Here is a 26822-nt window from a genome sequence, read left to right on the forward strand (position 1 = left end):
CCCAACCCAGGTTACTTTGATCCTGGCTGAAACAGGGAATAAAGGAGGCTACAGCGACCATGCGTCACTGACCACGGTCTCTCTACAAGTATATTAAACTTTTTTTAAAAGGCTGTGATCATGAAAACCAGCAGAGGGGGTTGTCTAACCACTTCCCTTCCTGCCATTTTTTCAAATTCCCCCTACCTGCAGCTTTCTAATTTGCAAGCAGAGGGAAAATGAAAGTGCCCGATTTTTTTCTCTTTAGGAGAAGGAAAGGAGTTCAGACAGGCCAATTCTGAACAATAAAAAGCAGGAAAGAAAATGGTTAACCAACCCATACAGGCTGCTTTTGTGTGTGTGTGTGTGGGGGGAATCACTGGGATACTGGTCAGGTTGCTCTCATGTATAGTGTAATTAGATAGTTGGATACTACTCCAAGTCAGTGGGTAAAATCTCATCTACGTAAATTCCGGGCATGGAAGCACAAATCCTCTTCCCTGTCAAAGCAACCCCAAAATGGGGCTTTTTGCAAATGGTGAAATCCCCTACAGAGTTACATAGGGTTTTTTGGAGGGGTGCCATGGATGGAATTGCTCCTCCATTCTAATGCAGATCTTTTTTGACAAGCCCCTTTTCATAAATAGTTACACACTTCTCATGTACACATTCATAAACAGCTACAGAACACTCAAAAATGTCAAAGCAAAAGACTTGATTTTTTTTCTCAATTGCTTCAACGCAAATCTGGTAGAAATACTGTCTAACAAGCCCTTCTTTGTAACATTACACCAAGTGCGTGGAGCTAGGAAAAATTCTTGACGTCCTGAAAGGGCTCCCTCCACCCAAAAAAAATCTGCCATCCTGTGAGGAACAGAATTGCCTACAGTAATTGTACCATCACTTCTGACACCAGCCTTAATATTTTTACTTATATCCAACTAATTCAATACATTGCTATGATCTAGGGTTCCCTGCTTGCTTGTGTCTACCAAGATCCACGTTTTACTGGAGAGACAGCACACTCAGGCATGTACACACACACGTACACACACACATACATTCCCATGCCTACAAAATCCCTGCACCACGAACGAGCATGTCTGCACAGGGCTATAGCCAGACTTCTTCACTAGTTGGGGCTTCCACATTTCCAAGCAGGACATCAAAGAAATGAATTCAAGGCAGGGGGGATCAGTGATTTCCTCATGATTTATTAATTGCTAATTTCAGAAACTCTTAACCTAAATAAACACTATTATTTTTAACACCTCCCTTAAATGTCTCCTTTCTCCCTTTTTAAATACTCTGGTAGATTCAGTGTCATGGTAGTTCAACAAGGATCATTTTTAAGGTAGAAATATTCCTATTCTAATAACCAAAGTTTGGCTCCTACTGGTTTATTACATCAATGGCCATACTTTCTCTTCTGTAGATGTAAGATGCGGCGCATGTGCACAAAACATAAGAACATCATATGTCAGCAGTAGAGGAACATGTGTGTGCCAATGGAATGAAACCAACCATAGGATTCGGCCAAACTCTCATTCTTTAAGTGGAAACTATCTTGTCACAAGTTTAAAACCTTGGTTTTCCAAAACAGTTTGAGAAGGAACCAAAAAAATCACCACCAAGTTTGTTTCCACACGGAAGTGTTCCCGTGTTTCAGCTCCTGCCCCCACTCCTGGGGCACACTTGGTGTTTTTTTTTTAATGTTTCCACTATTCAGCCCATTGCTTCCGGTCGGGGGGCGGGGGCTGCTTTATTTTAAACTTGCAAAAAATAAGCAACAGTATTTCCTGGACAAGACACTATGGGCTGGAGCAGTCTCTTGTGTCTGAAAAAGAAACCGCATAACTGATGAAGTGGTCATCAGTTACTCTTTCCTATGTTGACTGCAAGAGGCCTCTGCCCTGTAGAAATTAACATAACAGAAGAGAATCACCTGCCTTTTAGGAAGGATCCTTGGAGGAAGGTCTTTTGTTTTGTTTTGTGGGTTGTAAAGGTATTGCATTATTTCTGCCTAGTGTTATTCATGCTTGTGGGTTTAAAAGAAAAAAGAGAATTCCCCCACAGCTCAACTTGCCTTTGGGAGGAGAAAGAGGCTCATTGGAGGTATCTGCAAATACTTTTTAAAGTTTTTTTTTTTTTTTAAGATACTGCATTATTTCCATGCAGTGTTACAACAGGTTGGGTGGAGACTCCTGAGGGTCATATGAGAATACTGTGGGCTTCGGCGTCAAGGATATCAGGTGTGGCAGGGCAACGATGGCTAAAAATATAAAATAATTTGGGTGGTGTGAAATCTGTGTTCCAAGGGGGATTTCACATGGAATTGCATCAGCAACCAGACACCCACGAAACATTGCCCTGGTGTGGAAGTACTGCAAGTGGAGCAGTGCGCTGACCATCCACACCTTCTAGCTACAGGCATGATTCTCCATTCTCTGTAAGACTTGGATCCAATCAGTTTTTCCACTGGTGAAAAAGCCACCCACAAGCCTATGCTGGGAATCATGGAACCTGCACAGACAAAATCCAGGTGTAGTAAGAAAGGGAATTGAGCAAGATTGAGTGAAAGCACCTTGGCTGGATCCAAACCTAAAGCTTTTCCGTCACAGAAGCAAGCTCTAAAATATTTTACTTACTTCATGTAACAAATCGGGTTGCCACAGGTGGTGGCTGGAGATCTGCTATTACAACTGACCCGCTGACAGAGATCAGTTCACCTGGAGAAAATTGACACTTTGGCAATTGGACTCTATGGCATTGAAGTCCCTCCCCAAACCCCGCCCTCCTCAGGCTCCGCACCAAAACCTCCCACCGGTGCCGAGGAGGGATCTGGCAACCCTATGTGTGGGAAATTTGCCCTTCCCTAATAAAAATGCAGATCTGTTGACCAAAACATTAAGGCCTTGTCTGTGGATGGAGTGAAAAGTGACAAAAAACTCCTGGAAACCTTAATGTTTGAGGTCCCTATTTGTGTCAGACAAGGAAGTTAATGCAAGGAGGCCTGAAGTTGGTTCCCAGTTCCTTCCCAGTTCCTAATTCGCATTTCCTAGTTCCTGAATGATATTTTGGGCAATTTAAAAGCTCTACACTTTGGATCAGGAACCAGCATGCGCCCCCTTGGAGGGCACAGTCTCCTGAATGTGGGGGTGTATGATATGTGGTGGCCCAAACTTTCTTTTGGGGTGTAGAGCTTTTAAATTCTCCTCAATATCATTCAGGAACTAGGAAATGCGAATTGGGAACTGGGAACGAACTAGAAACCAACTTCAGCCTCCTATTAAAGGACCTTTTACTCTCTTTTTTAAAGAAGCAGATCATATAAGGCCCAGAGCACCAGGAATATGTTTCAAAGTAAACATTGCAAAAACAGTTGGATGGGAAAACGCACAGAAATTAATGTCATGTCTCCATAAACTTCATAGTGAGCAATTTGACAGTCGGCATTTATTTTTATCTCAGCTCAGTTGCCGTTTGGGAGAGTATTTTCTCCTTCAAAGGAATGATGACGGCCTGAATAGGAGAAGATCTAGCCCAACAAACCAGAACATGGAATAATCACTGTGCCGTTTCAAGTGTGCATGGTAGGGAGATATTTGCGTCAAGCGAAAGTCTGGAGCCCTGTTCGCAAATGCTTGTTTATGCCAGGGCCCCGGAAACAAACCTCCAGATGGACAGAGGTTGCTGATAGTTGAAATGGTGCAAAGCAACATTTTCAAGAAGCCATGGAGTTCCATTCATTAGGACGAACCAAAACCATCTGGCAAGCTTTTGAGTGCTTCAAATATCTTCTTCAGCTGGAAATTTAAAAGGGGGAAGGGCAGCTGAAGTACTGACCTTAAGACCTCTTGTCTGCATCCTATGTAGACTGCCAGGCAGATTCGAATAGAGAAAGTAGTACTCAAAATCTTCAGATAATGGACCCAGACTAGGATCCTACTCAGCCACAAAGTTCTTACCTACTACGTAGCAGGGCAGTTCTACCCCAGCATTCCTCCTAGGGGCTCAAGGTGATGTCCTTGTTTCTTCCTAACCCATTTTGTCCACGCTACAGCCCTGTGAAATCTGTTAGGCTGACAGAATGTAATAGGCCCAAGACCGCCTAGAAAGGGGGGATTAGAATATGGCTGTCCATCTCTTTCTCTCCAGCAACCGTGTAACCTAGCTAACCAGGGATGGAGGTTCTAACCATATCAATTTAAGAGGCCCCAGAAAATAATAATAATACTTTACTAATCGCATGGCTGCCTCTATCCCAGCTGGCCAAACACAATCAGTCCAAGTGCCACTGGCTGGCACCCCAGAAGAATTTGGGGACTGGAGGGTGCACAGGATTCATGTTGGTACGTGACATCATTTCAAAGAAAACAACGGAAGTGACATCATGGTGTTGGAGTGATGTTCTAAGATTCACCAAAACTCTATTGTTAAACTATAGAGTTTTTTGCAGATTCTACAGCACCACCCTGATGTAATGACAATGGCCACAGGCTTAGGCTTGGGGAGGGAGGGTGACAGAGGGCCCTCATATTTTCTTGAGACCTTAAACTGTAGCTTACCCAGTTTATTCCTAAAACTGGCTCTGCAGTCACGCCTCTGAAACCTACTACCACGTCAAACAAACCCTGAATGCAATATTGTCCTCCATCCTTGAGCATGCGAACACACAACCCTACATCATAGCCAGAGCTGAGCTGATAAATCACACTGATTTGTCGATTGAAGTGTGCAACTGCTGGAAAGGGAGCCAGGAGACCACAGAGTCAGGTCGGTAGCAACCATTTCTCTGTTCTCAAACACTGTCACAGCTTAATCTTCTACAGTGGGACCAATCTTGCTTTATGTGTATTTGCCTTAGAGTTTTTATGAAGGTTGGATTTGTTTCACAAGCGCTCACAGTTGTTGCCATTTCCAGGCATTTCTTTTTTATTATTGTTTTATATTCAGAAGAAGAAGAAGAGTTGGTTTTTATATGCCGACTTTCTCTACCACTTAAGGAAGAATCAAACCGGCTTACAATCACCTTCCCTTCCCCTCCCCTCAACAGACACCCTATGAGGTAGGTGGGGCTGAGAGCTCTAAGAGAACTGTGACTAGCCCAAGGTCACCCAGCTGGCTTCACGTATAGGAGTGGGGAAACCAGCCCGGTTCACTAGATTAGCATCCGCTGCTCATGTGGAGGAGTGATGGAATCAAAACCGGTTCTCCAGATTAGAGTCCACCGCCCCAAACCACTGCTCTTAACCACTACACGACACTCCAAACCACAATTCTTAACCACTACACCATGCAGGGAATGTAAAAGAGAAACAGGGATGAAAGATAAGCTAAAACAGCGGTAGCCGCAGAGAGCGTTGTGGTGCAGGTTCCATTTTTTCTTCAAAAGCTACCATAAAAATCCTAACAAGACAGAAAGCATCTACCATTTCTTCAGTAAAAAATCCTTATGGAAAAACAAGTCAGCAAAGATGTTCCCACACTCATTTCATTCAGTAGAACAACAGAAGATAGATTCAGATAAGACTTAAGTGCAGAAAAGAGACGTACATCACTCATGAATTGAACATATTTACCTTGAATCTTTGAATGCTACAGCTTCCAAAATAATGAGCCACACTGAGAGGGCAATCGTGGGCAGACTTACTCAATTGTAAGCCCATATTATCGAAGAAAGGCAGGTTACTATGTTGTTGTTTTTAAGGCACATTACAATGGCATACAAATTTAATTTCCCCCATAGTGGGGTGATTAGTATGCCTGTTGAGTGTAACATGCAAGGTTTTATAAAATTTATATGCCCCCAAGGCCCAGTTTCCAACCTTATTCAGCGCAGAACACCTCACTTCCGCAAAGCTCCAGACTAGATGGTTTGTTCTGTTTCTTTGATTGAAAGCCGCAAGAGACAGAATGAAAGATTCCTCTGAAAAGCAATTGCTTGTTGATCAGAAAAGACTGTAATTCTGTATTCTCTTTGCTTTGCAGTTATCCCTTCTGAATATATAAAGGGAACAGCATTCAAAAAGCCTTTGAAGATAAATATTATGCAACAGAGGGAGGGAAAGGATGAAATAAGTCACACAAATGCATGGCAACATCAGCAAACTGAAATATATACAGGTTGAAAAACTTCATATAGAACAAACGGGACATAAGAATGACCCTGCTGGATCAGACCGAGGCCCATCAAGTGCAGCAGTCTGTTCACACAGTGGCCAACCAGGTGCCTCTAGGAAGCCCCCAAACAAGACGACTGCAGCAGCACCATCCTGCCTGTGTTCCACAGCACCTAAGATAATAGGCATGCTCCTCTGATCATGGAGATAATAGGTATACATCATGACTAGTATCCATTTTTACTAGTAGCCATGAATACCCCTCTCCTCCATGAACATGTCCACTCCTTTCTTAAAGCCTTCCAAGTTGGCAGCCATCACCACAACCAGGGGCAGGGAGTTCCATAATTTAATTATGCATTGTATGAAGAAATACTTCCTTTTATCTGTTTTGATTCTCCCACCCTCCAGCTTCAGCAGATGACCCCACATTCTAGTATTATGAGAGAGAGAGAAAAGTTTCTCCCTGTCCACTCCCTCCATACCATGCATAATTTTATAAACCTCTGAAAGCACTATTTTTAAAAATGCCTTCCTTATTGTATTTTGAAGCTGCAGAATAGGATATTTATGTGGTGACAGATATGATGCTGGTGGATATTTAGTTATCTTCACACATCTGTCCTGTTCACAAAAAACCCCACTATGTGCTCTTAACTCAAAGGTATGCTCTCATGCCTTAGAAGACAGTAGTATAGCTCAAAGCAGACCCCATCTTGGCAAAGCAAAGAAAACAATGTGGAGCTACCTGAGAAGGACTACAAGAAACTTGAGGAGCTCGAGCCCTTGCTAGTTCAGTTCACATCCTGCTTGCCCATCACAAACAGGTGATTGCTCAAGCAGGCAGTTTAGGTTGTTCACAAGCAGCTGGCGCCTGCTGACTGGATTGCTTTCTGTGCAGGCCGACAGTTTCCGACAGTTACACACAGGGCATATTCTTTCTTTCAAAAATTTATATGCTGCCTCTCCTGCAAATTTGCTCAAGGCGACTTGTAAAGCACAACATGATAAAATCACAAATATCATTAATGTTAATAAACTATTTAAAAACCCAACCACAGCATAAAACATTTCGCAGCAGATAACGTTACCCTCTCCAGCAGCTGTTGCCACCTCTCTGTGCCGCTGACAGTTTTAATGAAGAACAGAAAAAGCAGCTGTGTAGAAACAAACACTTTTAAACATCTTACCATTTGGTGGTTGGCTGTTTCTGTCTGAACAAAGTTAACGGTTGCTGATATGCCTCGATCAGAAGTAGTTCAGACATACACACTTTTTTCAAACCCATAGAAGTAATTGTTTTCCACCACCCCTTGGTGTCTTTTAATTACCTAACCCGATCATCCATGGCCCGCAAGGAAAATCAATTTCACCTACGGTATAGGGCAAACGTGGCTGCAAGGCAGAAGGAAATGAAACTCTCCCACCCCGACTGCTGTGCGGCTGCAAAGCCGCTTGACACGGTCATCAAGTTGGGCACTGAACAGTAAAGACTAGATGAGCCGATCCAAGGCCTGACTCACAAGTAATCATGGTTGATAAAAGGGAGACCTTTGCCACAAAGTTCTCAGCATCCCTACATAAAAGGCCAAGGTAGTCTCTTTGCAATCACCGGGTCATTCCTGATCCATGGGTTGAGGTCACATCCCAACGTTTACTAGGCAGACTATGTTTATGGGGTGGTTTGCCACTGCCTTCCCCAGTCGTCTACACTTTACCCCCAGCAAGCTGGGTACTCATTTGACCGACCTTGGAAGGATGGAAGGCTGAGTCAATCTTGAGCCGGCTACCTGAAGCTGACTCCCGTCAGGATTGAACTCAGGTCATCAGCAGAGTACTGCAGCTTACCACACTGTGCCATGGGGCTCTTAACATCCCTACATAACCCCCCCTCCCCATTTCCACCTTGGATTTCCCCCCTTCACTCCTTGCGCCTTAAGAGCAATTCACACAAGACTCGGTAGTGTGGGTTGAAAATCAGACTTTATTTGCACAAGAGAGCCCCAGATGTCCTTTGGAGCCCTCTCGACGGGGAAGTGCAAAGGATGTTACATTAGCCCATAACCGGAGAACTCTTTTTGCCACGCCTTATACCTTGTTACATTAGTACAAAACTCAGAATTACCGACCACAGAAGCCTGCTGCTTCACATCAATTTACAACAATATCCTTATATCTGCCATATGCATTTTCAGATTAAAAAAAATGTCGGTATCATGTCTCATTCTTTTCATCGTGTGAGTACCACTGAACAAAGCAATAGATAATCCTAAAAGTTATCTTTTCATTTATCTTTTCTTGGTGGAGCTCAACCCTCAAAGGGTAAAGATGGGGTGAGAATTCTGCACTTTAAACTGTTTATAATATCAAGAGGCTGCAGATATCTCACATGTATGAATATTCCAATGTTGAGGTAAGACTGAGCTATAAACCTATCGTTTAGCTGAGGACGGCGTTAACAAGAGCTACAATGATCCCAAGTTTTTAGCCAAAATTCCAGAAACCACTGTTCCTGGATTCCTACTTCTCAGGTCACACATTATGTTCCTCACAAAAATGCATCCCTGGAGATAGGGTTCGTTGAACAAAGGAGTTTATTTGAACATCTGTACTGTATGGAGCAGCTGCTTCATGGGGGGGGGGGGTTCTATGCCACTGAAGAACTTCCGTATTTCAATATCAACCAGACACTGCACCAATCAAAATATCATTCTATCTGGCTGGCGGCCCCTCACAAACTTGGCAACAACAGATTTTTCTCCAGATGTTTCCCTTTCAGTAGTATTATTAAACTGCTAGGAAAAAATGTGCAAAGCTCTGAGCCACACAATATCCAATTAATATTCCACCATTGCGTGCTTTAATACTTACTTCTAAATCCCTTCTGATGTCAAGAAGGTAAAGGACCTACTCAGATGGAGGTAAATGAATCAAGCAGTGAGAAAGTTGCAGGCATATGGGACCGCACATCCTCAATTTTCTATATTTACTACCGATATATATTTAAATAGTTGATCCCTTTTTTTGCAAGGGTTTTCGTTTTTCTCTCTCTCTAAAATCTATCCTATTTCTGCATGGCACAGAGTAAATGACATCCAGGGCCAGCCAAAAAGATTTTGCAAACGGGTCTATTCCTTTAATTTGTTTGGGGTTTTGTTTGTTTTTTTGCCCCTTCAGATTAAGAAACCCATCAATCAGATCCTGAAACCACCTCTCCTAGAAAGGGGTAGATGTTTTTATTTAATTAAAGGAACATTTATTTCAAATTAATCTCATAGTTGTTTGGGGGGAGTTGGGTTGAAAACAAACCTTGAGGAGAAACATGGCCTCCCCAAGATGGAGGTGGGCAAGAGAGAAAGAGACGAGCAGAACCCGCTTGTACTCATGCATTCAAATGTTTACTAGGACTAGAAACGGACAGCAAAGGGAAAAAGACTTTTGCTCATGTTTAATCCAGGTTAATGCTATACATCTTTAAATACACAATTCAAATTTTACATTATGTCATGCAGTCCCTGTGATGGAATGACACACTGGCCTTGTTGTCTTCTGTTGGTTCCACAATGCTCCGAGCCGTAGAGCTTAGGTAGGACAGAGCACTGAAAGAAGGAGGAGAAGGAAGGGAGAAAGCAAGTGAACAAGTCAGGACGTTTTATGGATCCTACTATTTTGCTTGCCCTGACCTGGATGGCCCAGACTAGCCTGATCTCATCAGATCTCAGAAGCTGAACAGGGTCAATCCTGGCTAGTACTTGGATTTTATTTATTTTATTTTATTTCTATCCCACCCTTTCCCGGCCAGGGCCAGGCTCAGGGCAGCTAACAGCAGTACAATGAATTAGCAGAATAATATATAATATAATTAATATTTAGAATAATAACCTTAACTTAACAATTAAAAGAAAATTAAAAACAGCACCCTAGTACTTTACTCTAGATTAGCAGGTTAGAGAGGGCTGAGAGACCACCAAGGAACACCAGGGTTGCTATGCAGAAGAAAGCAATGGCAAACCACTTCTGTTAGTCTCTTTCCTTGAAAACCCCATAAGGGGTTGCCATAAGTTGGCTGTGACTTGATGGCACTTTACACACACATACACACGTGCGCGCACACACACACACATTATTTTGCCAACGTGGTATAGTGGTTAAGAGCAGGGGACTCTAATCTGGAGAACTGGATTTGATTCCCCACTCCTCCACATGAGCAGCAGACTCTAATCTGGTGAACCGGGTTGGTTTCCCCACTCCTCCACATGAAGCCTGCTGGGTGACCTTGGGCTAGCCCCAGTTCTCTCCAAACTCTCTCAGCCTCACCTACCTCACAAGGTGTCTGTTGTGGGGAGAGGAAGGGAAGAAGATTGTAAGCCGGTTTGATTCTCCTTAAATGGTGGAGAAAGCAGGCATTATAAAAACCAACTCTTCATCTTATGTCAAGGGCAGCATTAAATTGAAAGCCAACAGCCTGGGACTCAGTGTCCACCAGGAATTTTCTTGGGAGCAACGGCAGTTCACACATTCAGCTACAGGAATTAAACAATGTATGTACCACCCCTGACATATTCATATTTACCTTTTAAAATGTAGTCAGTTAGCAACGTAGGGACCTTTTCATTGTCCTCCTTCATTGCAAAAAGAACTGGGGAAAGAAATTGGGAGGGGGAAATCATTACTAAACTATTCAACGGAGCAAGAGGTTCAGTGACACATGCGCACCTCAGGGTCATCTGGTGCCATCATGGGAACTTGGACAGATATGATTTGCCCCCTGCCTAGGCACCTAGGAGCAGCTTGGGTGGAACCATTTATTTCGATGCACAGAGATTTCTCTGCCAATTAAGTTAGTGGCACACTTGAATGCTCGGGGGGGGGGCTTGTGTGTGTAAAAATTCATACAGGGTTCTGGTTCAGGGAACTGGCACCCAAATCGTGCTACCGCTATGACAGGAGTAGACCTGCCTGTCAGAATACTAACTCTCAAAGACCGAAGAGCCCTGCGCCATATTGAATCTAGCAATTCTATTAAGAGATTACAGCACAGTGGTTAAATTTAGTCTTGGTCAAAACAGAGCTCTTTTTCCTTCACTACTATAACATGTGCAGGAGCCCTTATGAAAGAGACCTGTGAAATTAGACATCTATCCCGAATGTGGGAAAGTAAAACATACAAGTTACATTACTTCATGCTCTGTTGGCAGCAACTTGGATACCAAAGGTTCAAGGGTCTGTATTTGGAGGGGTTGGCTGGTCTTTTAATGTTATTCAGGAACATTTCTTCCAGCTCAGTAACTGATCTCATCTAAATATATCTTATGTTTGCATCACTGTCTGATGTAGCTTCGCACACCAGTTAATTAGGCAAAAAAAAACCTCACAAATTTATCCCTAGTAACCTCTTTGCCAAGGCTTTGCCTTGAGACACAAATTGTCACTTGCACAAAACTCTCTATATGCACAAAACAGCCATTCATAGCACTGCGCTTTTTTCAAGAGGACTAAGCCAGTGTTTGTCCCAGCTAGTTCAAAACACGGTTGCCATGGAGACTCAAAAGGAGACTGACGATTCTCCCAGAATGCACAAGGGCCTGTCACAACATCTCAACCTTTCAATTTTTGTTCCTCAAATTGTTCAGTCAGAGTTAGAGGCTAAATTCTCTAGCCAACGAACTTGGATGTTTATGCAATAGCTTTGAAGCTACAAACTGTTCAGGAACATGCTGAATTTTGAGGGCAGAAACTTGGAAGTTAAGTGCCACCCAGAAAATGGAGTGAAGCAGTTTGAGAGCAGGTACATAAAGATGAAATTGGTGGCAATTCATAGGAAGTTCAAAACAGAAAAGCCAGTCACTACAGAATACTAATTTGAGAGAGTCTAGCATTTATACTGGCCCCCATTCTGGCCCACTCCTAGAATTACATCTCTAATCATGTGGGGATGCAATTCAAACCCAGGTCCATGCAAACTGGGGAATGTGAGCATTCTCCATTAGAACTTTGTTACTAGAGTATGGCGCTTAAAGATAAGAAGGATGACAACTTTCAAACATTTTGTAAGACGTCTGAAACAAAAATGAGATCAAGCCATTCTATCATGACAAGGATGAATGAGTTTCAACTTCAGAAGGGTACATAAACATCAAGAATTCCAGTTTAATAATGGAATACGCTGTTCATGAAAGTCATGGAAATTTGCAGGCCTGTGCTAGACAAGGCATACTGGTGATGGTTTAAGGACAGGATATACAGTTTAGATACCTATTATCTAAAATGTATATCCTTTCGGGAAAAAAATCATAATAAAGATAGCGAACCAGAATTTTTGTCAAGTTACAAAACCAGAATTCTCAAAGAATAAAAAGAATAAAACTTCATGACAGCAGCAAAAGTAACAACATTCTTTTTTTTAAAATGCCTGTCTGAAATTTTGGCCTTTACTCCCAGAAGATCTGCCGTGTCGTAATGGGCCTCTCTCAAGAGTTCTATACTTCTGGGGCCCTCAAAAAACACATAAAAGTAGAACAAGTTAACCTATTGTATTTCAAGTCTTGGGTGATATAGTTAGAACGTACAGGTGCCTACCAAAAATCTAGGCCAACTATATCTTTCTGAAACTGTTCAGTGCTGGACTTCGCTTAATATTGGGCATGTTGCAGTGTACCAGCTCAGGTGGTCAACACATCTTTCAGACCTACTCAGAAGGGCAATCTAGCTTGCCCAGGAGGTGATTTCTTCAAATCCCTTCATTACCCCGCCACTACCTTCCAAAACGTAACCTACTGCTGTCTCCATCTTGAGAAAGTTTGAGGGTCTTTTATGCTGGTGGACTCTCAAAGATTCTAGAATATTCCCGCTGTCAGGAGAATGGGTTGATCTCAAAGTTGCGTCTTGACTACATTCAACATAGCAGACAAGCAACTTACTGTTTGTAAGCATCTGTAAGTCTTCAACTGAAGGAGGCGTACCGTTCTTCTCATACGGAATAACTGTGTTCAAATACTGTAAAGGAATGATAGCAGCAGTGATCAGATTCCCTATTCCTTCTGGGAGGAACAGAAGACAGAAGCAACCACCTCCATTGCTCCCAAAGGAAAGATTTTGAGGCAATTCATAGAACCATTTTTCAGCAGGGGGGCTGAAAGCAAAGTGGCAAATGTTTTGACTTGTGTCCAGATCACAACTTTTAATGTCCTTATTCAACCACCTTTATGGAGAGTCTTCAGAGTGTAGACACATGCTACTGTGTTTGTAAGCACTGCCCAGTACATCTGCCTATTTGCAACACTATAATGTTGTTTCTACACCTATGAAGCCCTTTCCTAAATTTGCACTCAGCTGTGAGACACATCAAATAACACAGTACTATGAACTCAACCCCTATATTCATAAAGCTACTCAACAGCCATAGCTATTAATGGTATGATTTCTAAGACTTGCAACAAAATAATGTTTTCAGCCATTAGTCATACAGCTGTGGGCTTTTTTTTAAAGATTGGTAAACTACACATGCCCTGACCTGGATGGCCCAAGCTAGCTCGATCTTGTTAGACCTCGGAAGCTAAGCAGGGTCGGCCCTGGTGAGTATTTGGATGGGAGACCACCAAGGAATACCAGGGTCACTAGGCAGAGGAAGGCAATGGCAAACCACCTCTGTCAGTCTCTTGCCTTGAAAGTTGGCTGTGACTTGACGGCACTTAACACACACACACACAAACTAGGCATATTAATAGTTTTGCCCAGAAGCTTTCCAAAGGCCATTCTGGCTGGCCACTGTTAGAACAGTAGACTAGATCAAGCAGGTGAGAGTACAGTTGAATGGACTGCTCATGCTCCTAGCAGCCATCACCATTTGCTTTCTGGATGAGATAACAGTGGTAGCAAGCAATAGCAGTCACCTGCATTCTGCTGGAATGAGGAGCTAGAGTAAAGGAGGGCTACTGGAATGCTTACTGCTGCTCTCCAACCTGGAGATGGCTCTGTTCTCTTCCCCCCTCAGCATGGCTACTGTTGCCTGCTTAGGCCTTGCCCAGCAAATCCGTGATGATGCTTGCAAAGGCAAAGACTACAGCTACCCAGCAATGCCGACCTTTGAATCTGACCTAAATTGACCTTCGGTCGGACCCTAAACGGCTCTTCTTATTTTGCTAGCATTCTTCAACCAAGATTTCACACATTTTTATTTAACATTTGCGGAATCTAGGGAGGGCCAAGCAAGTCCGTCAGGAGCAGGTCCTTTGAGAATCCATGTTGATTAACTGATCAAAATTTGAAGCTCCGAAGAGCTCGTGCTACTAGGATGGAGTTGGGATGCAAACCAACAAGTTGCTTGTGCAGATGGTGGCAGTTCAGCTCCAGGCACTCTTGGATGATACTATCCACAATCATTTCAATTTGGCTTCTGGTTCCGTTTGGGGACTGATGCCGCTTTGATTGCCCAGATGGATAATCTGTAACAGGGAAGAGTCTGAAGGGCAATAACTCTGCGGATTCTTTTCTATGGTAGAGTTCAGCAGAACCACACTGCAGTCATTCCAATTCTAGATGTTGGGGGACTTCGCTCAGCCTCAAAGCATTTAATACCGTGGGGGTTCACGGGACTGGGCTGCTCCCTTCCTTTTTAAACCTCCACATGGAACCACTGGGTGAGATTGTCCAAAGATCTGGAGTGGGCTGTCATCAAAATGCAGATGACACCCAACTCTATTTATCCTTTTAATCTGCATCAGCAGTTGACACCCTTAGCAGGTGTCTGGAGCTGTTAATGGGCTGGATCAGAGTTAATAAACTGAAACTCAGTCCAGACACGATAGAAGTGCTGTTGGTAAGTGATTGTTGCTTAGCCCAATAAGGTGGAGTTTCTTTTGATCTGGATGGAGGTCACACTCGTCCCTTAAGGGTCGTGTTTTCAGCTTGGGGATAGCTCTGTGTACAATCATGTAGCTTGATGCTCAAGAAACAATTGTTGCATGAAGTGCTTTTTCACTCCTTTTGTTGGCTGCACCAGCTGCAGGCCTTTGGGATAGAAATGGTCTTGCCAAAATTATCCAAACTCTGGTTACATTTAAGCTTGATAACTGCAACACGCTGTATGTCTTTAACGATTATTCAGCAACTTCAGCGGATCTAGAATTACAGAGGCCAGACTATTGACAGAGGCAAGCTACTGGGAACATACCTTCTTCCATTTGTATTGGGGCACAGTCATTGTTCTATAAGGCATGAGACCAAGGCCTCCTAGCTCACAACTGAACCTGCTTATTAAGATCTTCTGTTTAGGTCTTTCTCCCTGTTCTCCCATGATCAAAGATTAGGCAGGTAGTTATGGGATAAGGAGCCTTTGCTATGTTGATGCCAAATTATGAACTGCCACCACCACCCTGACTCAAGCATGCCTAGGGTTGCCAACCTCCAGGTGGTGGGCAGAGATTTCCTGCTATTACAACTGATCTCCAGGCAATAGAGATCAGTTCACCTGGAAAAAATGGCTGCTTTGGAAGATGAACTCTATGGCATTGTACCCTGCTGAAGTCCCTCTCCTCCCCAAACCCCACCCTCCTCAGACTCCATTCCCAAAATCCCCCGGTATTTCCCAACCCACACCTGACTACCCTAAGCATGGCTGGTGCCTTCGCTATCATCACTTAGATACTAAGTGTCCTTTCCACCTAAGTTTCTCACTTTTAAACCTTTTTAAAAAACACTTTTAATGCATTAATGGAAGAACCAAGGGGATTGTTTTTAATGGAGAGATGGAGTAATGGGAAGTTGGCGTTTGCCCTCAAACAACCAAATAAATACATCTTGTTCTCAAAGAACAAGCAAAAAAAATGCAAATTGAAGCCCAGGAGTCCAGCAAGGCACTTTACACAAGCATGGCTTAATTCCAAAGATAAACGTTTCCTTAAAAGCAAAATACAGTCCTTATTGCCACCAAGAGTGGGCTGCCCATGGTAAAGAGTCATGTTTATTTTCCTCTCCAGCAGCCTAAACATCAGGAGTGCTGACTGCCAGGTCAGCAGGACTAGAGATTAGTCTCCGCTTTCCCTTCTGTTTCGTTCTTCTGCGGGGCTGGGGGGGGGGGGCATACTATTGTACACAGAGCGACGGAATGTTTTCAGTAGCCATGGGCAAGAAATTAGAAGGCTACAAAAAGTCCAAGGTAATTCGATTGCTGCTGGGACTCCCAAGAATGTAGTACCAGTATTAATCCAATAATCCACTTGGAGCGGAATTAAACTTTATGAGGCCAGCACACTGTGAACTATGTGAGGTCTGGGGGCTCTGGCAAGGAAGCGTTGGTGGGCAGGAGTGGAGGGGGGCTAATCCTTTCCTGCATATGCTGATTCCCTCCTGCAAGCACCTCCCTGGTATTTATTGGACATTCTTGTTCCCCTGTTACAGTAGGAAACAACCTGGGCTCATTTGCAGGAGTGAATAACCGGGCACAGGGGAAGGTTAAGTCCCCCTTTTCCTGCCTTCTAGACCTCCCCTGAAATCGCTCCTTGCAGTCATGCTACCCAGAGGACCGCAGATTAGAGAAAGTATGTATGCTGGTATAATTTGCATTTTTACCCTTAGCGGATATTGTACTCACCTGCTTATCAGTTGCTGAGTTCCCAAATGTCTGCCGGATACTGGTCTGCAGGATATTTGAGATTCCTTCCATACTGAACCGCTAAATAGAAAAGGGGGGAAAAACCCTTTAGGTTTTCTTTCAGATTGTTGGTAGCAACAGCAAAGTCTGCTCACTTCTCTCATATGAATTGTAAATAATTTGTGCAATATGCCATGCCTTTTGGGCATTCATAGATGTTAAGGTTGTGGACACCCTCTACCTGTTGCTCTAAGACATGGGTTCTCAACAAGGGGGGAATTTCCCCCCCTGGGGGGAATTTTAGGGTTCCGGGGGGGATTGGGACCACTATTCAGCAAAGTGTGATATCCTGTAGATTATGTACAATCTGTAAAATTGTAGTTTGTTTTTAATTTAATCTGTGACATTCAATAAAGTTTATGACTATCCTGGGAAGGGGGGAATTATATTCTGAACAATGGTGAAAGGGGGGAATGGAGCAAAAAAGGTTGAGAACCACTGATCTAAGAAGTCTACATTAGAATTTCGGTGTCATTTGTCCATGCAATCACATGACTCCTCAAATTCAATACACTTATTTCTCCCCAAATGGAAAGCTGGCAGAAACCCACCCCTGAATCACACTTTTATTTCAGAGAATGCTTTTATTAATGGCTCCAAGCAAGTACTCTGATGGGGCAGCCAGCAAACTGTATTAGCTCTGTGAACATAATCAAATTGCAAATATTTCTCAGACTAATGGTTGGAATCCGGTAAACTAGTGAGGATAGGGTGGACAGAAGGTAAGACATGTGGGGGTGGGGGACACTGGCCAATTTGTGGATCACCAACAATTTGCAGGTCACTTGGATTCTTGCCAAAAGTAGTGGACCAGGCAGACTTTCATCCAAAATCCTACAAGGTACTTCTTAAGTTCTTCGCACAAGTTTAAGTCCAGAATCACTTAGAACAGAACTGGTCAGTTACACCTTATCTGTCAATTCTGGGAGTGTACTCTTGTTCTGTGAATTTACAGCACATTTTTAGACCCCAGAGATTCTAGTTTTAAAAATAACAACATGACTACACAAACCTGAAACCAGCTCAACACTGCCATAAGCAACTAAGCTACAGTCTTATGTGTACTTACCCAAGTGAAACAGCCATACTTCTGATTAAACATGTATAGGCTCAGGCAGTAAGAGACGTGTATGTGTAACATGGGAATCAATTTTTTTAGGTAATTTTGCAGAGCCAAAGCTGGCCTTGCTCTGTGAAATTCTGTACATGTATGATGACCTTGATAGTATGAGAAAATATATATTATGTAGTTAAATGGTAGGAAATATTATAAACACCAAATGATGTATGCCTATATGTAAAGCTTTATCAATATACGTTAGAATTGATTAGTGATTGCAAAGAACTACATTCAGGCTAGGAAAGAAGAATCTTTGTGTGAACAGAAAAGGAAGGAGTAGGATGAGGTAAGCTGAGAGAGGGGCCAACAAGAAATGTGTACCAGTTACTTCAAAGGGAATGGGTCAGTTAGGCAGATAACAAAGTTGAAAAGGACCAAGGTGTTGGGATCAGGTAAACAGGTGGAACTGATGACCAACTATGGATTAAGAGGTGTGTTGGAAATGAGATGTAACATGTTACATTATTGTTGTCAAACCAATGAAATGGCAAATTGATCAAGGTATAAAATGTATCGCACAGCTATTGTCTCCTTGCGCAAGCTTTGGAGATGATTCCCTTGCATCAGTCTGTTCATGGCCACGAATAAACTTTCCTTCCACTAAGACACTTTTCAACACACTTTGAAACTGGATTTTAATGTGTGAAATGGCAAAATCCACTTGCAAACGATTGTTAAAGCGCATTGAAAGTGGATTGAAAGTGCATTATTCAGTATGTGTGAAAACACCCTAAGTGTGTGTTGTAATTGGTCTCAAAACAGCACCAGACAAACGAACCTGAACCCTAATTTGGGTATGAACCCGTTATTGGGTTTTCACAGCATTCATTCATGCCCACTTACCTTGTTTGTATTGGTTGGCATTGAGAAAAGACAACATAAACTTGCACTGAAAAAGCCTCCCACTGAATCCAGGCTTGCAAAAAAAAGCCAGAGCCTTAAAATCCCCACTTCTGAGCAAAGCCCACCACTCCATTTTTTGAACCCTCTTATGGAAGGAATGCCACAAGTCCTCGCCCACCTTCAGAGGCATCTGGGTTGCCCTTTCTATCCGTCCAGTCTGCAGGCTCAGCCCTTTCTCTTTCCTCCTCCTTTTCATCAGCTCTCTGTGCTCCTTCTGCTTGTTCTGGACTTCCATCAGAACAGTGATGAAGGAGTTCTTCACCTCCTTCTCAAACTCCAGCTCATCCCGGCGAGCCAGCTGCTGCACCAGCTCCTCGGAGTAGTCGCGGATGGCGCCTTCGACATGATCCAGCAGCTCCAAGAGCTCCGCATCAGACATATGCCCCAAGCCTTCGAAGAAGAAGAAGAAGAGTTGGTTTTTATATGCCGACTTTCTCTACCACTTAACGGAGACTCAAACCGGTTTATAAACACCTTCCCCTCCCCACAACAGACACCCTGTGAGGTAGGTGGGGCTGAGAGTGTGACTTGCCCAAGGTCACCCAGCTGGCTTTGTGTGTAGGAGTGGGGAAACAAATCCAGTTCACCGGATTAGCCTCCACCGCTCCAAACCACTGCTCTTAACCACTACACCACACTGGCTCTCAGAATCAGGAGAATGGGCATGTTGTCTGCCAGGTCCATCTCCCTTCCTTTCCAACCCTGGATCAAAGGACCCACATGGACTAATAGTTATGCAGGGTTTGGAGGGGAGCTGTGCCGGGGTGGGGGGGACAGAGTGAAATCACTCTCCCCTTCTGTTAACATAGTTCCACTGGAAGAAGCAGGAAGCTTTATTTTGTCCCCTTCCCTCTCTACATTACAGCCCTCTTTCCACATGGCTGTTAGTCATGTAGGTCCCACTGACAGATCACTGAAACAAATTTGTTCTCTATAGGTGCTTTCTAGGTATTTGGAACAAAGGGGATATACATTAGATAACCTTTCAGATAGATAACATTATTATTAAACAGGAGTCCAATGGCACCTTAAACAAAATGTATCCCAGCATAAGCTTTTGAGTCAGAGTTCATTTCATCAGATACACACATCAGGCCTGATTTATATATACAACTGAAAGGCAAGGATGGGGGGTGTAGGCAGGGAACGTTACAAAGAGGGGCCGGTTCAAAACAAGACCCAGAAACAGGTATAACAATAGAGAAGCAACAGACGAATCAACAGAGCCATCACTTTTAGATGGACCTTGAAACTCCACTCCATGTCCTCACCTTCATAGGACCAATTATTGTTGAGGGTTTGTGACAAAGCCCGCATCTCTTGCAAAAGGACCGAATCAGCCTGACTGCTGGTTTCCCCACCATCGTCTTCCTCCAAAATCTCTTCTTCCTCTTCGGGGTCTGGCGAGTTCTGCATCATCTCCTCGATTTCTTCAATCACCTGTTAAAAGAGCAGTAACATAAAATCACGTAAGAATGACGTCCGGCTTCGATGCTAAGAAACCGTGGATGTTACCATGGAGACGCCACCTTCCAAGAGCGCTGCTGCGGTCTATTGTTTCTAACAGCTCCGAAGCATCCCCCTTTTAAAAAGCTTCATGGTAATAAGTAAATCTCCAGGAATACCATACCGCATACATTATTCAACCAGAAACGCCAGAGTGTTCTTCCAAATGGGGAGTTGAAACAGCAGCAGCAAAACATTCAGCTCTGCCCAGCTGACACAAACTCTGACTGACGGAAGGATACCAAAGCCCCGACATATTTTACTCGGACGCTATTTAAGTAAGAGTCTTTCAGGTAACCAAGCATGGAAAAATTTTTGTAGCGACCTTGTCAACTGCAAGGAAGAACTCTAAGAAAAGAAAAGGCAGAATAGCGCATGATTTAAAAACAATTTCATGCTTGATTTACACACACACTAAGGGCATGAAGGTAGGAAGGTCAAATGGAAAACATTCGAATGACCCCACATGAGGGTAAATTTGACAACTGTTTATTTTTTTAAAAAAATGAATTGCCATGGGCTTAACTTGGATGAAATTTTAACACAGCCGTTCCTGTCCTTAAAAGCCAGCACTGTGAGGGCCCCAAATGACACCAGCCACAGCAGTTCTGCCACTGGAACTCCCAACATATCCTCTGGCCCTTTAAAGCAGTGGTTCCCAAACTTTTCGGGCCACTGCCCCCTTGGTTCCACAAACTCAACCCCAGCACCCCCTACCCTATCCAACAACATAGTTGAAGGGCCCACCTCTAGCGCCCTCCTGCTTCCCCCTTGCCTCTTAGTGCCCCCCTTGGTAATCCCACCCACCCCCAGGGGGGTGGTACCACCGACTTTGGGAACCACTGCTTTAAAGCAGGCAGGGCGGAGGAGCGATATGGATCAAGGTTGTGCCATTGGGGATGGTTGTGATTCTGGTGCCCCGGGCAAAAGTCTAGGATGGGACAGGAATCACTGCCAGAATCACTGCCGCCACCACCACCACCATCCTGCCTGGAGGGTGTGGGTTCATGCGAGGTGGCCGCCAAACCAGCTGGCTCCTCTTCTTTCCCTGGGGCAGCTGCCCCAGATGCCCCATGGCTGAGACCACCCCTGCATGCTACTTCCCCTGACTGATAATGCCCTTACAGCACCTTACAGTCTTCTGAGCAGGGAGTAGAGGTCGCTGGGGGTATGTGGGGGCTAGGTAGTTGTGAATTTATTGCATTGTGAAGGGGGGTGGACTAGATGAGCCTGGTGGTACCTTCCAACTCTATGATTCTACGTTTTTATTCTATCATAAGCTTTCATGGACTAGAGCCCACAGTCCTGTTAGTCATTTAAAGTGCCACAGGACTCCTGTTTCTTTTGGATGCAACACACTTGGCTCTAATCAAGTACGAATGGGGGGGGTAGAGGAAATTTTTGTGTGGGTGCCAATGGTGGCTCTCAGCAGCCCTGTATAGGAATGCCGGCCTCCAGGTGGGGCTTGAGGATCCCCCAGAATTTCAGCTCATCTCCAGACTACAGAGATGAGTTCCCCTGGAGAAAATGGATGCTTTGGGAGGATGGACTCTATGGCATTGTACCCCACTGAGGTCCCTGACCTCCCCAGGCTCCATCTCCAAATTTTCAGGAGTTTCCCAACCCAGATCTGGCAACCCTACCCCCCATCCCCAGCCAGTGGCCAGGGGAGATCGGTAACCCTAGCCCTGCATAACAGCTCACATATACTGAGCCATCCAATAGGGTGGAAGCCATGACTGATGTCTCAATCCTAAATTACCTCCCCCTCCACATAGTGAGTCTACACACTTTCAAAATACTTGAAAAGGACTAAAATGGAACACCAACAGTAATTTTTCTTCCATAAGAGTATTCTTTCCATTGTTATCTGTTGAGTATTTTATGGTGAAGTATATTTTAAGTATAAATACCGAAGTCATTCATGCAAGCTCTCTTTCCTTGTTTTTGTCTAGATAGTCTAGCTTCTGTTAATGGAAGATAAATTATTTAGGTCATTGTATACGCATTCTGAAACAATAATTAAATGCAGTGTTAAGATAAATGTCTAAAAGGTTTCAGGATCTGTTCTGCTTTCTTCTCTTCCCTGCCTTCAAGAATTAGCATCCGTTGTTAAAAGCAGAGGAAACATCGCCATTAAAATGCTGATTATTAGGACAAAGAGGGAGCCCATAATGAAAAATGAGCTGGTATTTACTGACTTTATTTCTCAGTTTTACGATCCTTTTATTACATCCCATCATGAATATACCGGCTATGATGCTTCAGAGGAAATGTGCAAAGCAGCCAAAAGGCATCTCTAGCAAGCACATGGTGAAACAGTTCTGCAGCAGAATATGCACTGACGCATCATTAAAATCAGTCCGCACATAGTGATTGGGATAGGCACAGAATACTCGCTCTGTTACTGCCTTGTAAACTGCACCCTGTCAAAGAGGGAAAATTTCCCTGCTTACATTTACCACTCCAAAACACAGCATTTTACAACCAGAGAGAACCCAGGGCTCTAGAACACCTAGAAATCCGGTCCCTACTCCAGATATGTGAAGGGAGGATATAGTTATTCATGGCAAGGAAAACATACCATGCACATTGAGGCATTCCCTTTCGTTGCATTTTTCCAGTGATGGAAGCAGACTACAAATGTTGCAGGAAGTTCCAAGCTTCATGATTAATGTGGATCAGAGCTTTGGCTGATCTATGGCTTGGTTTATGCAATCCTCCAAACCTGGGGTCCCCAACGTGGTGCCCGCTGATACCTTTCCTGGCACCACCCAAGCGTTTTTAGAAAGTGGGTGGGGCAAGGTTGGCTTTTGCCCAGCAGGGCTTCTGATTGACCATTGAAGATGTGATTGGGTGTGCACATTTTTTAAAACATTGCTTTGGCGGCAGCTGCCACTACAGCACAACAATCTTCACTGTATGACTGAAGGTAAGCTACAGCAACCATTTCGTGGCTGGCTCTGCTCCTGTTCCAGCCTGGGTGGCTACACCCAGGACCCTGTGTCAAAATTCCAAAGGTGCCTGCAGGCTCACAAAGGTTGGGGAGCCCTGGTCCAAACCATGGAATGGGAGGATCCAAAATTAGCTACAGGTTCGTGGGTTCACATGATCCTTCTTCTATTTTTGGCTTCCCTTTCAAATTCCCTTTTAAGTAGGGTTGCCAGGTCCCTCTTTGCCATCGGCGGCAGGTTTTTGGGGCAGAGCCTGAGGAGGGAGGGGTTTGGGGAGGGGCTTCAATGATACAGAGTCCAATTGCCAAAGCGGCCATTTTCTCCAGGTGAACTGATCTCTATCGGCTGGAGATCAGTTGTAATAGCAGGAGATCTCCAGCTAGTACCTGGAGGTTGGCAACCCTACTTTTAAGTCACTCATAGTTTAGCATTACTTCTAAATAAGTAAACTAAGGTTAGGAAATTAGTAAATTAGTAAACTAAGTAAACCTTCCCTCCAAAACAGAATCACAACTCATTTTCCATGCCAAGTCTGCCTATTCAAATGTTACAAAAACTAAAAGGGAGGTTTGCATGGAAACAGGGGGATCATGAACCTGTGGCTGTTTCTGATCCCCCCCCCCCAAACTATGGTTTGTAAGTTGAACCAAACTAACTTTTCCTCCACAGGCTATAACTATCACCAGTCTCTGTCTGCTCACTTTCACCATGGTTACTTTACACATCCTCCTAAATAAGGTTCAGCAACAAAAACAGAAATCTAGGGCACTGCTCTTGTCAGGGAAAAGCCAACATCATATTCATTCCAGTTCAGGATTATCTGTTTTGCCCACTGCCGCTTGTTCAAAAGGAGAAATCCGAGGCAATATTTTTCCTCTCTTATTCATACATATTTTGCACAAGTTCCAAAATACCAGGCAGGCACACAGGCATGATCCCAAACCTTGTCACACCACTGTTTGCTTTGTTTTGCCTGAAGAGATTCAGGACTGATTCAGCCACAACACTCTCCATGATGAGAAACCGAAAAAAAGCAGGAGAAAAAAAGCAGGAGGCGTGCACTGTTCCAAAGAGTAACAAAGAGAAACCATGGGAGAAAACACACGGTCGCTTTAGCCTCCTTTATTCCCTGTTTCAGCCAGGATTCAGCCAGGAATCGTTCGGCGAAACGCATGCGTTCGATCCTGGCTGAATCCTGGCTGAAACAGGGAATAAAGGAGGCTAAAGCGACCAGGTGTTTTTGCCCCATGACTGCACGTCCAGGAGGTCTCAAACCACCAATGTTATCTGTAGGGTACAGGCACTTTACTTACTCTCCACAGCAGTTTACCATAGGATGGCACTTCTGCATCATGTTCTAGAGGGCAGCAATACACATTGAATTTTAGATTACAACTCAGCAAAAAATCTTGTGACACAAGGGGCCAATAGGGTTCCACCAACCCCTATAAAAATGGTTACTTTAGCCTGGCTCTTCAATCTGAGTGAAACCTTCTTGGATTGCCCACCCCTGATTGATCACCTGCTTGCCTCCATACTACCAACCCTTTCGAAACAACCAGACAAATGTTATTGTAGTACTCTTGAGGACTTTACAGATCATGCTTTACAGATCATGGCTCCCAATGGCATTACAGAACACAGATACGCATTTTTCCATGACGGTATAACTATGGCACAAAGTAAGAACCTAAGAGCCTGGATGGGGCCAAAAGTCCATTTATAGGGTTGTCAACCTCCAGGTACTAGCTGGAGATCTCGTGCTATTACAACTGAGCTCCAGCCGATAGAGATCAGTTCACCTGGAGAAAATGGCAATTGGACTCTATGGCATTGAAGTCCCTCCTCTCCCGAAACCTAGCCCTCCCCAGGCTCTGCCCTAAAAACCTATCACCAGTGGCAAATAGGGACTTGGCAACCCTATCCATTTAGTCTAGTGTCCCGTTTTCCACACTGGCCCTCCAGATACTCCTGGGAAGACCACTAACACATCATGAAGAAATAATTGTACCCCACTGTTCCCCTACCCAGCAGTCAGGGCTATTGTTGGTAGTGTCCCTGTTTAATTGAATCTGCAGTAGTGAAGAACAGGGCATTTTAGTGGCAGTACCGTTGCCCAAAGAGGTGACGGAGGCAACCTCAAGTGCAATCCTAAGAAGAGTTACACCTTTCTAAACCCATTGCCTTCAATGTGCTCAGAAAGCCTTAGAAGTTTATAACTCTGTTTAGGATTGCCCTGCTTATTGACTGGATATTGTAGGGGTTACAAAATATATCTTTTACAATTGGCTTTTAATTCCTGATGGGAGGGGTATATAATATTTATGCCTGGTATTTTAATGTACAAATTTATTAACATTAATGGTTAAATTGCTACAGTAAAAAAATCCTGTTCTGTCTTTGAGATTAACTATTTTTTTAATGTAGACAGAATGAGGTTTTGTAAGCTGATCCCTACTTTATCAAAAGATAGTGCGACTGATGAAGTAGTGGAACATAGCATTTAAAAGTTCATGCTCTAAAAGTAATTAGATGCTCTTAAAGGCGAAATTGGATTTTCTTAATAATGTTTTCTATAAATACAGCCACACTTGAATAATTAATAAACTTTTATTTACATGGTTTTAATTCTTACTTCTGGAATTTTGTATCTTTGCATGTTGTGAGCCATGCTCAGTGCTGGATTCAAGCTTCTTAATAATTAAGTACCTGACATACATAGTAACCACAAAGGTCCAGGTAACCTTTGAAAAGAGGTTCAGGTCATCTTCAGTAATGATGAGACCGTATTTGCCACAAAGGGGACTCTCACCCTTCTCAAAACTGAATTAAAAAATTACAGTACTTTACAGGAAAAAGAGAGGGGGAAATCACCAATGTATTTAGCTCTTTCATCTAGCCAACTATCTTTTCCTCCCTACGAATAATCCAAAAACGCACATTGCAGTGTGTGTGTGTGTTGGGGAGGGGGGACCAACAACAAAGAATGCCACTTGGAATGGTGTAGTTCTGCCGCAGCTCAATGAACTAGGTATCATTGCCATGGAAACCAAGAGAAATTCAGAGGTGCAGCCAAAAGCTTCTCAGTGTGGAATAAGCTTCACACATTAATGACTGGCTCACCTCAAAACCTGAAAGAAGAAAGAGATGGTCTTGCTGGACTAAAGGCTGTGGATTCTATGCAAGAAAGATAACATGAGATTCTAAGGCCAGTGTTATGTCGAAGACCTACCCATAAATCTAGCACCCATAAATCTAGCACCCCTCCTAGGGCATTATTCAACTAATGTAAAATCTCATTTGTATGAGAGACCGGGGTCAGCCCTGGTTAGTATTTGGATGGGAGACCACCAAGGAATACCAGGCTTGCTGTGCAGAGGAAGGCACTGGCAAACCACCTCTGTTAGTCTCTTGCCATGAAAACCCCAAAAAAGGGATCGCCATAAGTCGGCTGCGACTTGATGGCACTTTACATACACACACACACAAACTCAGAGCCCTGACCTGGATATCCCTAGGCTAGCCTGATCTTGTCAGATCTCATAAGCTAAGCAGGGTCAATCCTGTTTAGTATTTGGATGGGCGAC

General features: G+C 43.7%; 1 protein-coding gene across 3 annotated transcripts in view; it reads right to left on the reverse strand.

Moving 5' to 3' along the window:
* Positions 1-9421: 9421 nt before the first annotated feature.
* FEZ1 (fasciculation and elongation protein zeta 1) overlaps positions 9422-26822 on the reverse strand; it is a 47522-nt gene continuing 30121 nt past the window's right edge. For all 3 annotated transcript variants that reach the window (XM_056860808.1, XM_056860806.1, XM_056860807.1), the window contains 6 exons: positions 20047-20215; positions 18894-19165; positions 16693-16773; positions 13022-13097; positions 10675-10740; positions 9422-9700 (listed from right to left, as the gene is read on the reverse strand). In XM_056860808.1, the coding sequence (XP_056716786.1) occupies positions 9684-9700; positions 10675-10740; positions 13022-13097; positions 16693-16773; positions 18894-19165; positions 20047-20215 (681 nt within the window). In that variant the 3' untranslated portion in view covers positions 9422-9683. The remainder of the gene's footprint in view (positions 9701-10674; positions 10741-13021; positions 13098-16692; positions 16774-18893; positions 19166-20046; positions 20216-26822) is intronic.

Source organism: Euleptes europaea, chromosome 14 (assembly GCF_029931775.1).
Source record: "Euleptes europaea isolate rEulEur1 chromosome 14, rEulEur1.hap1, whole genome shotgun sequence".
Taxonomy (NCBI): domain Eukaryota; kingdom Metazoa; phylum Chordata; class Lepidosauria; order Squamata; family Sphaerodactylidae; genus Euleptes; species Euleptes europaea.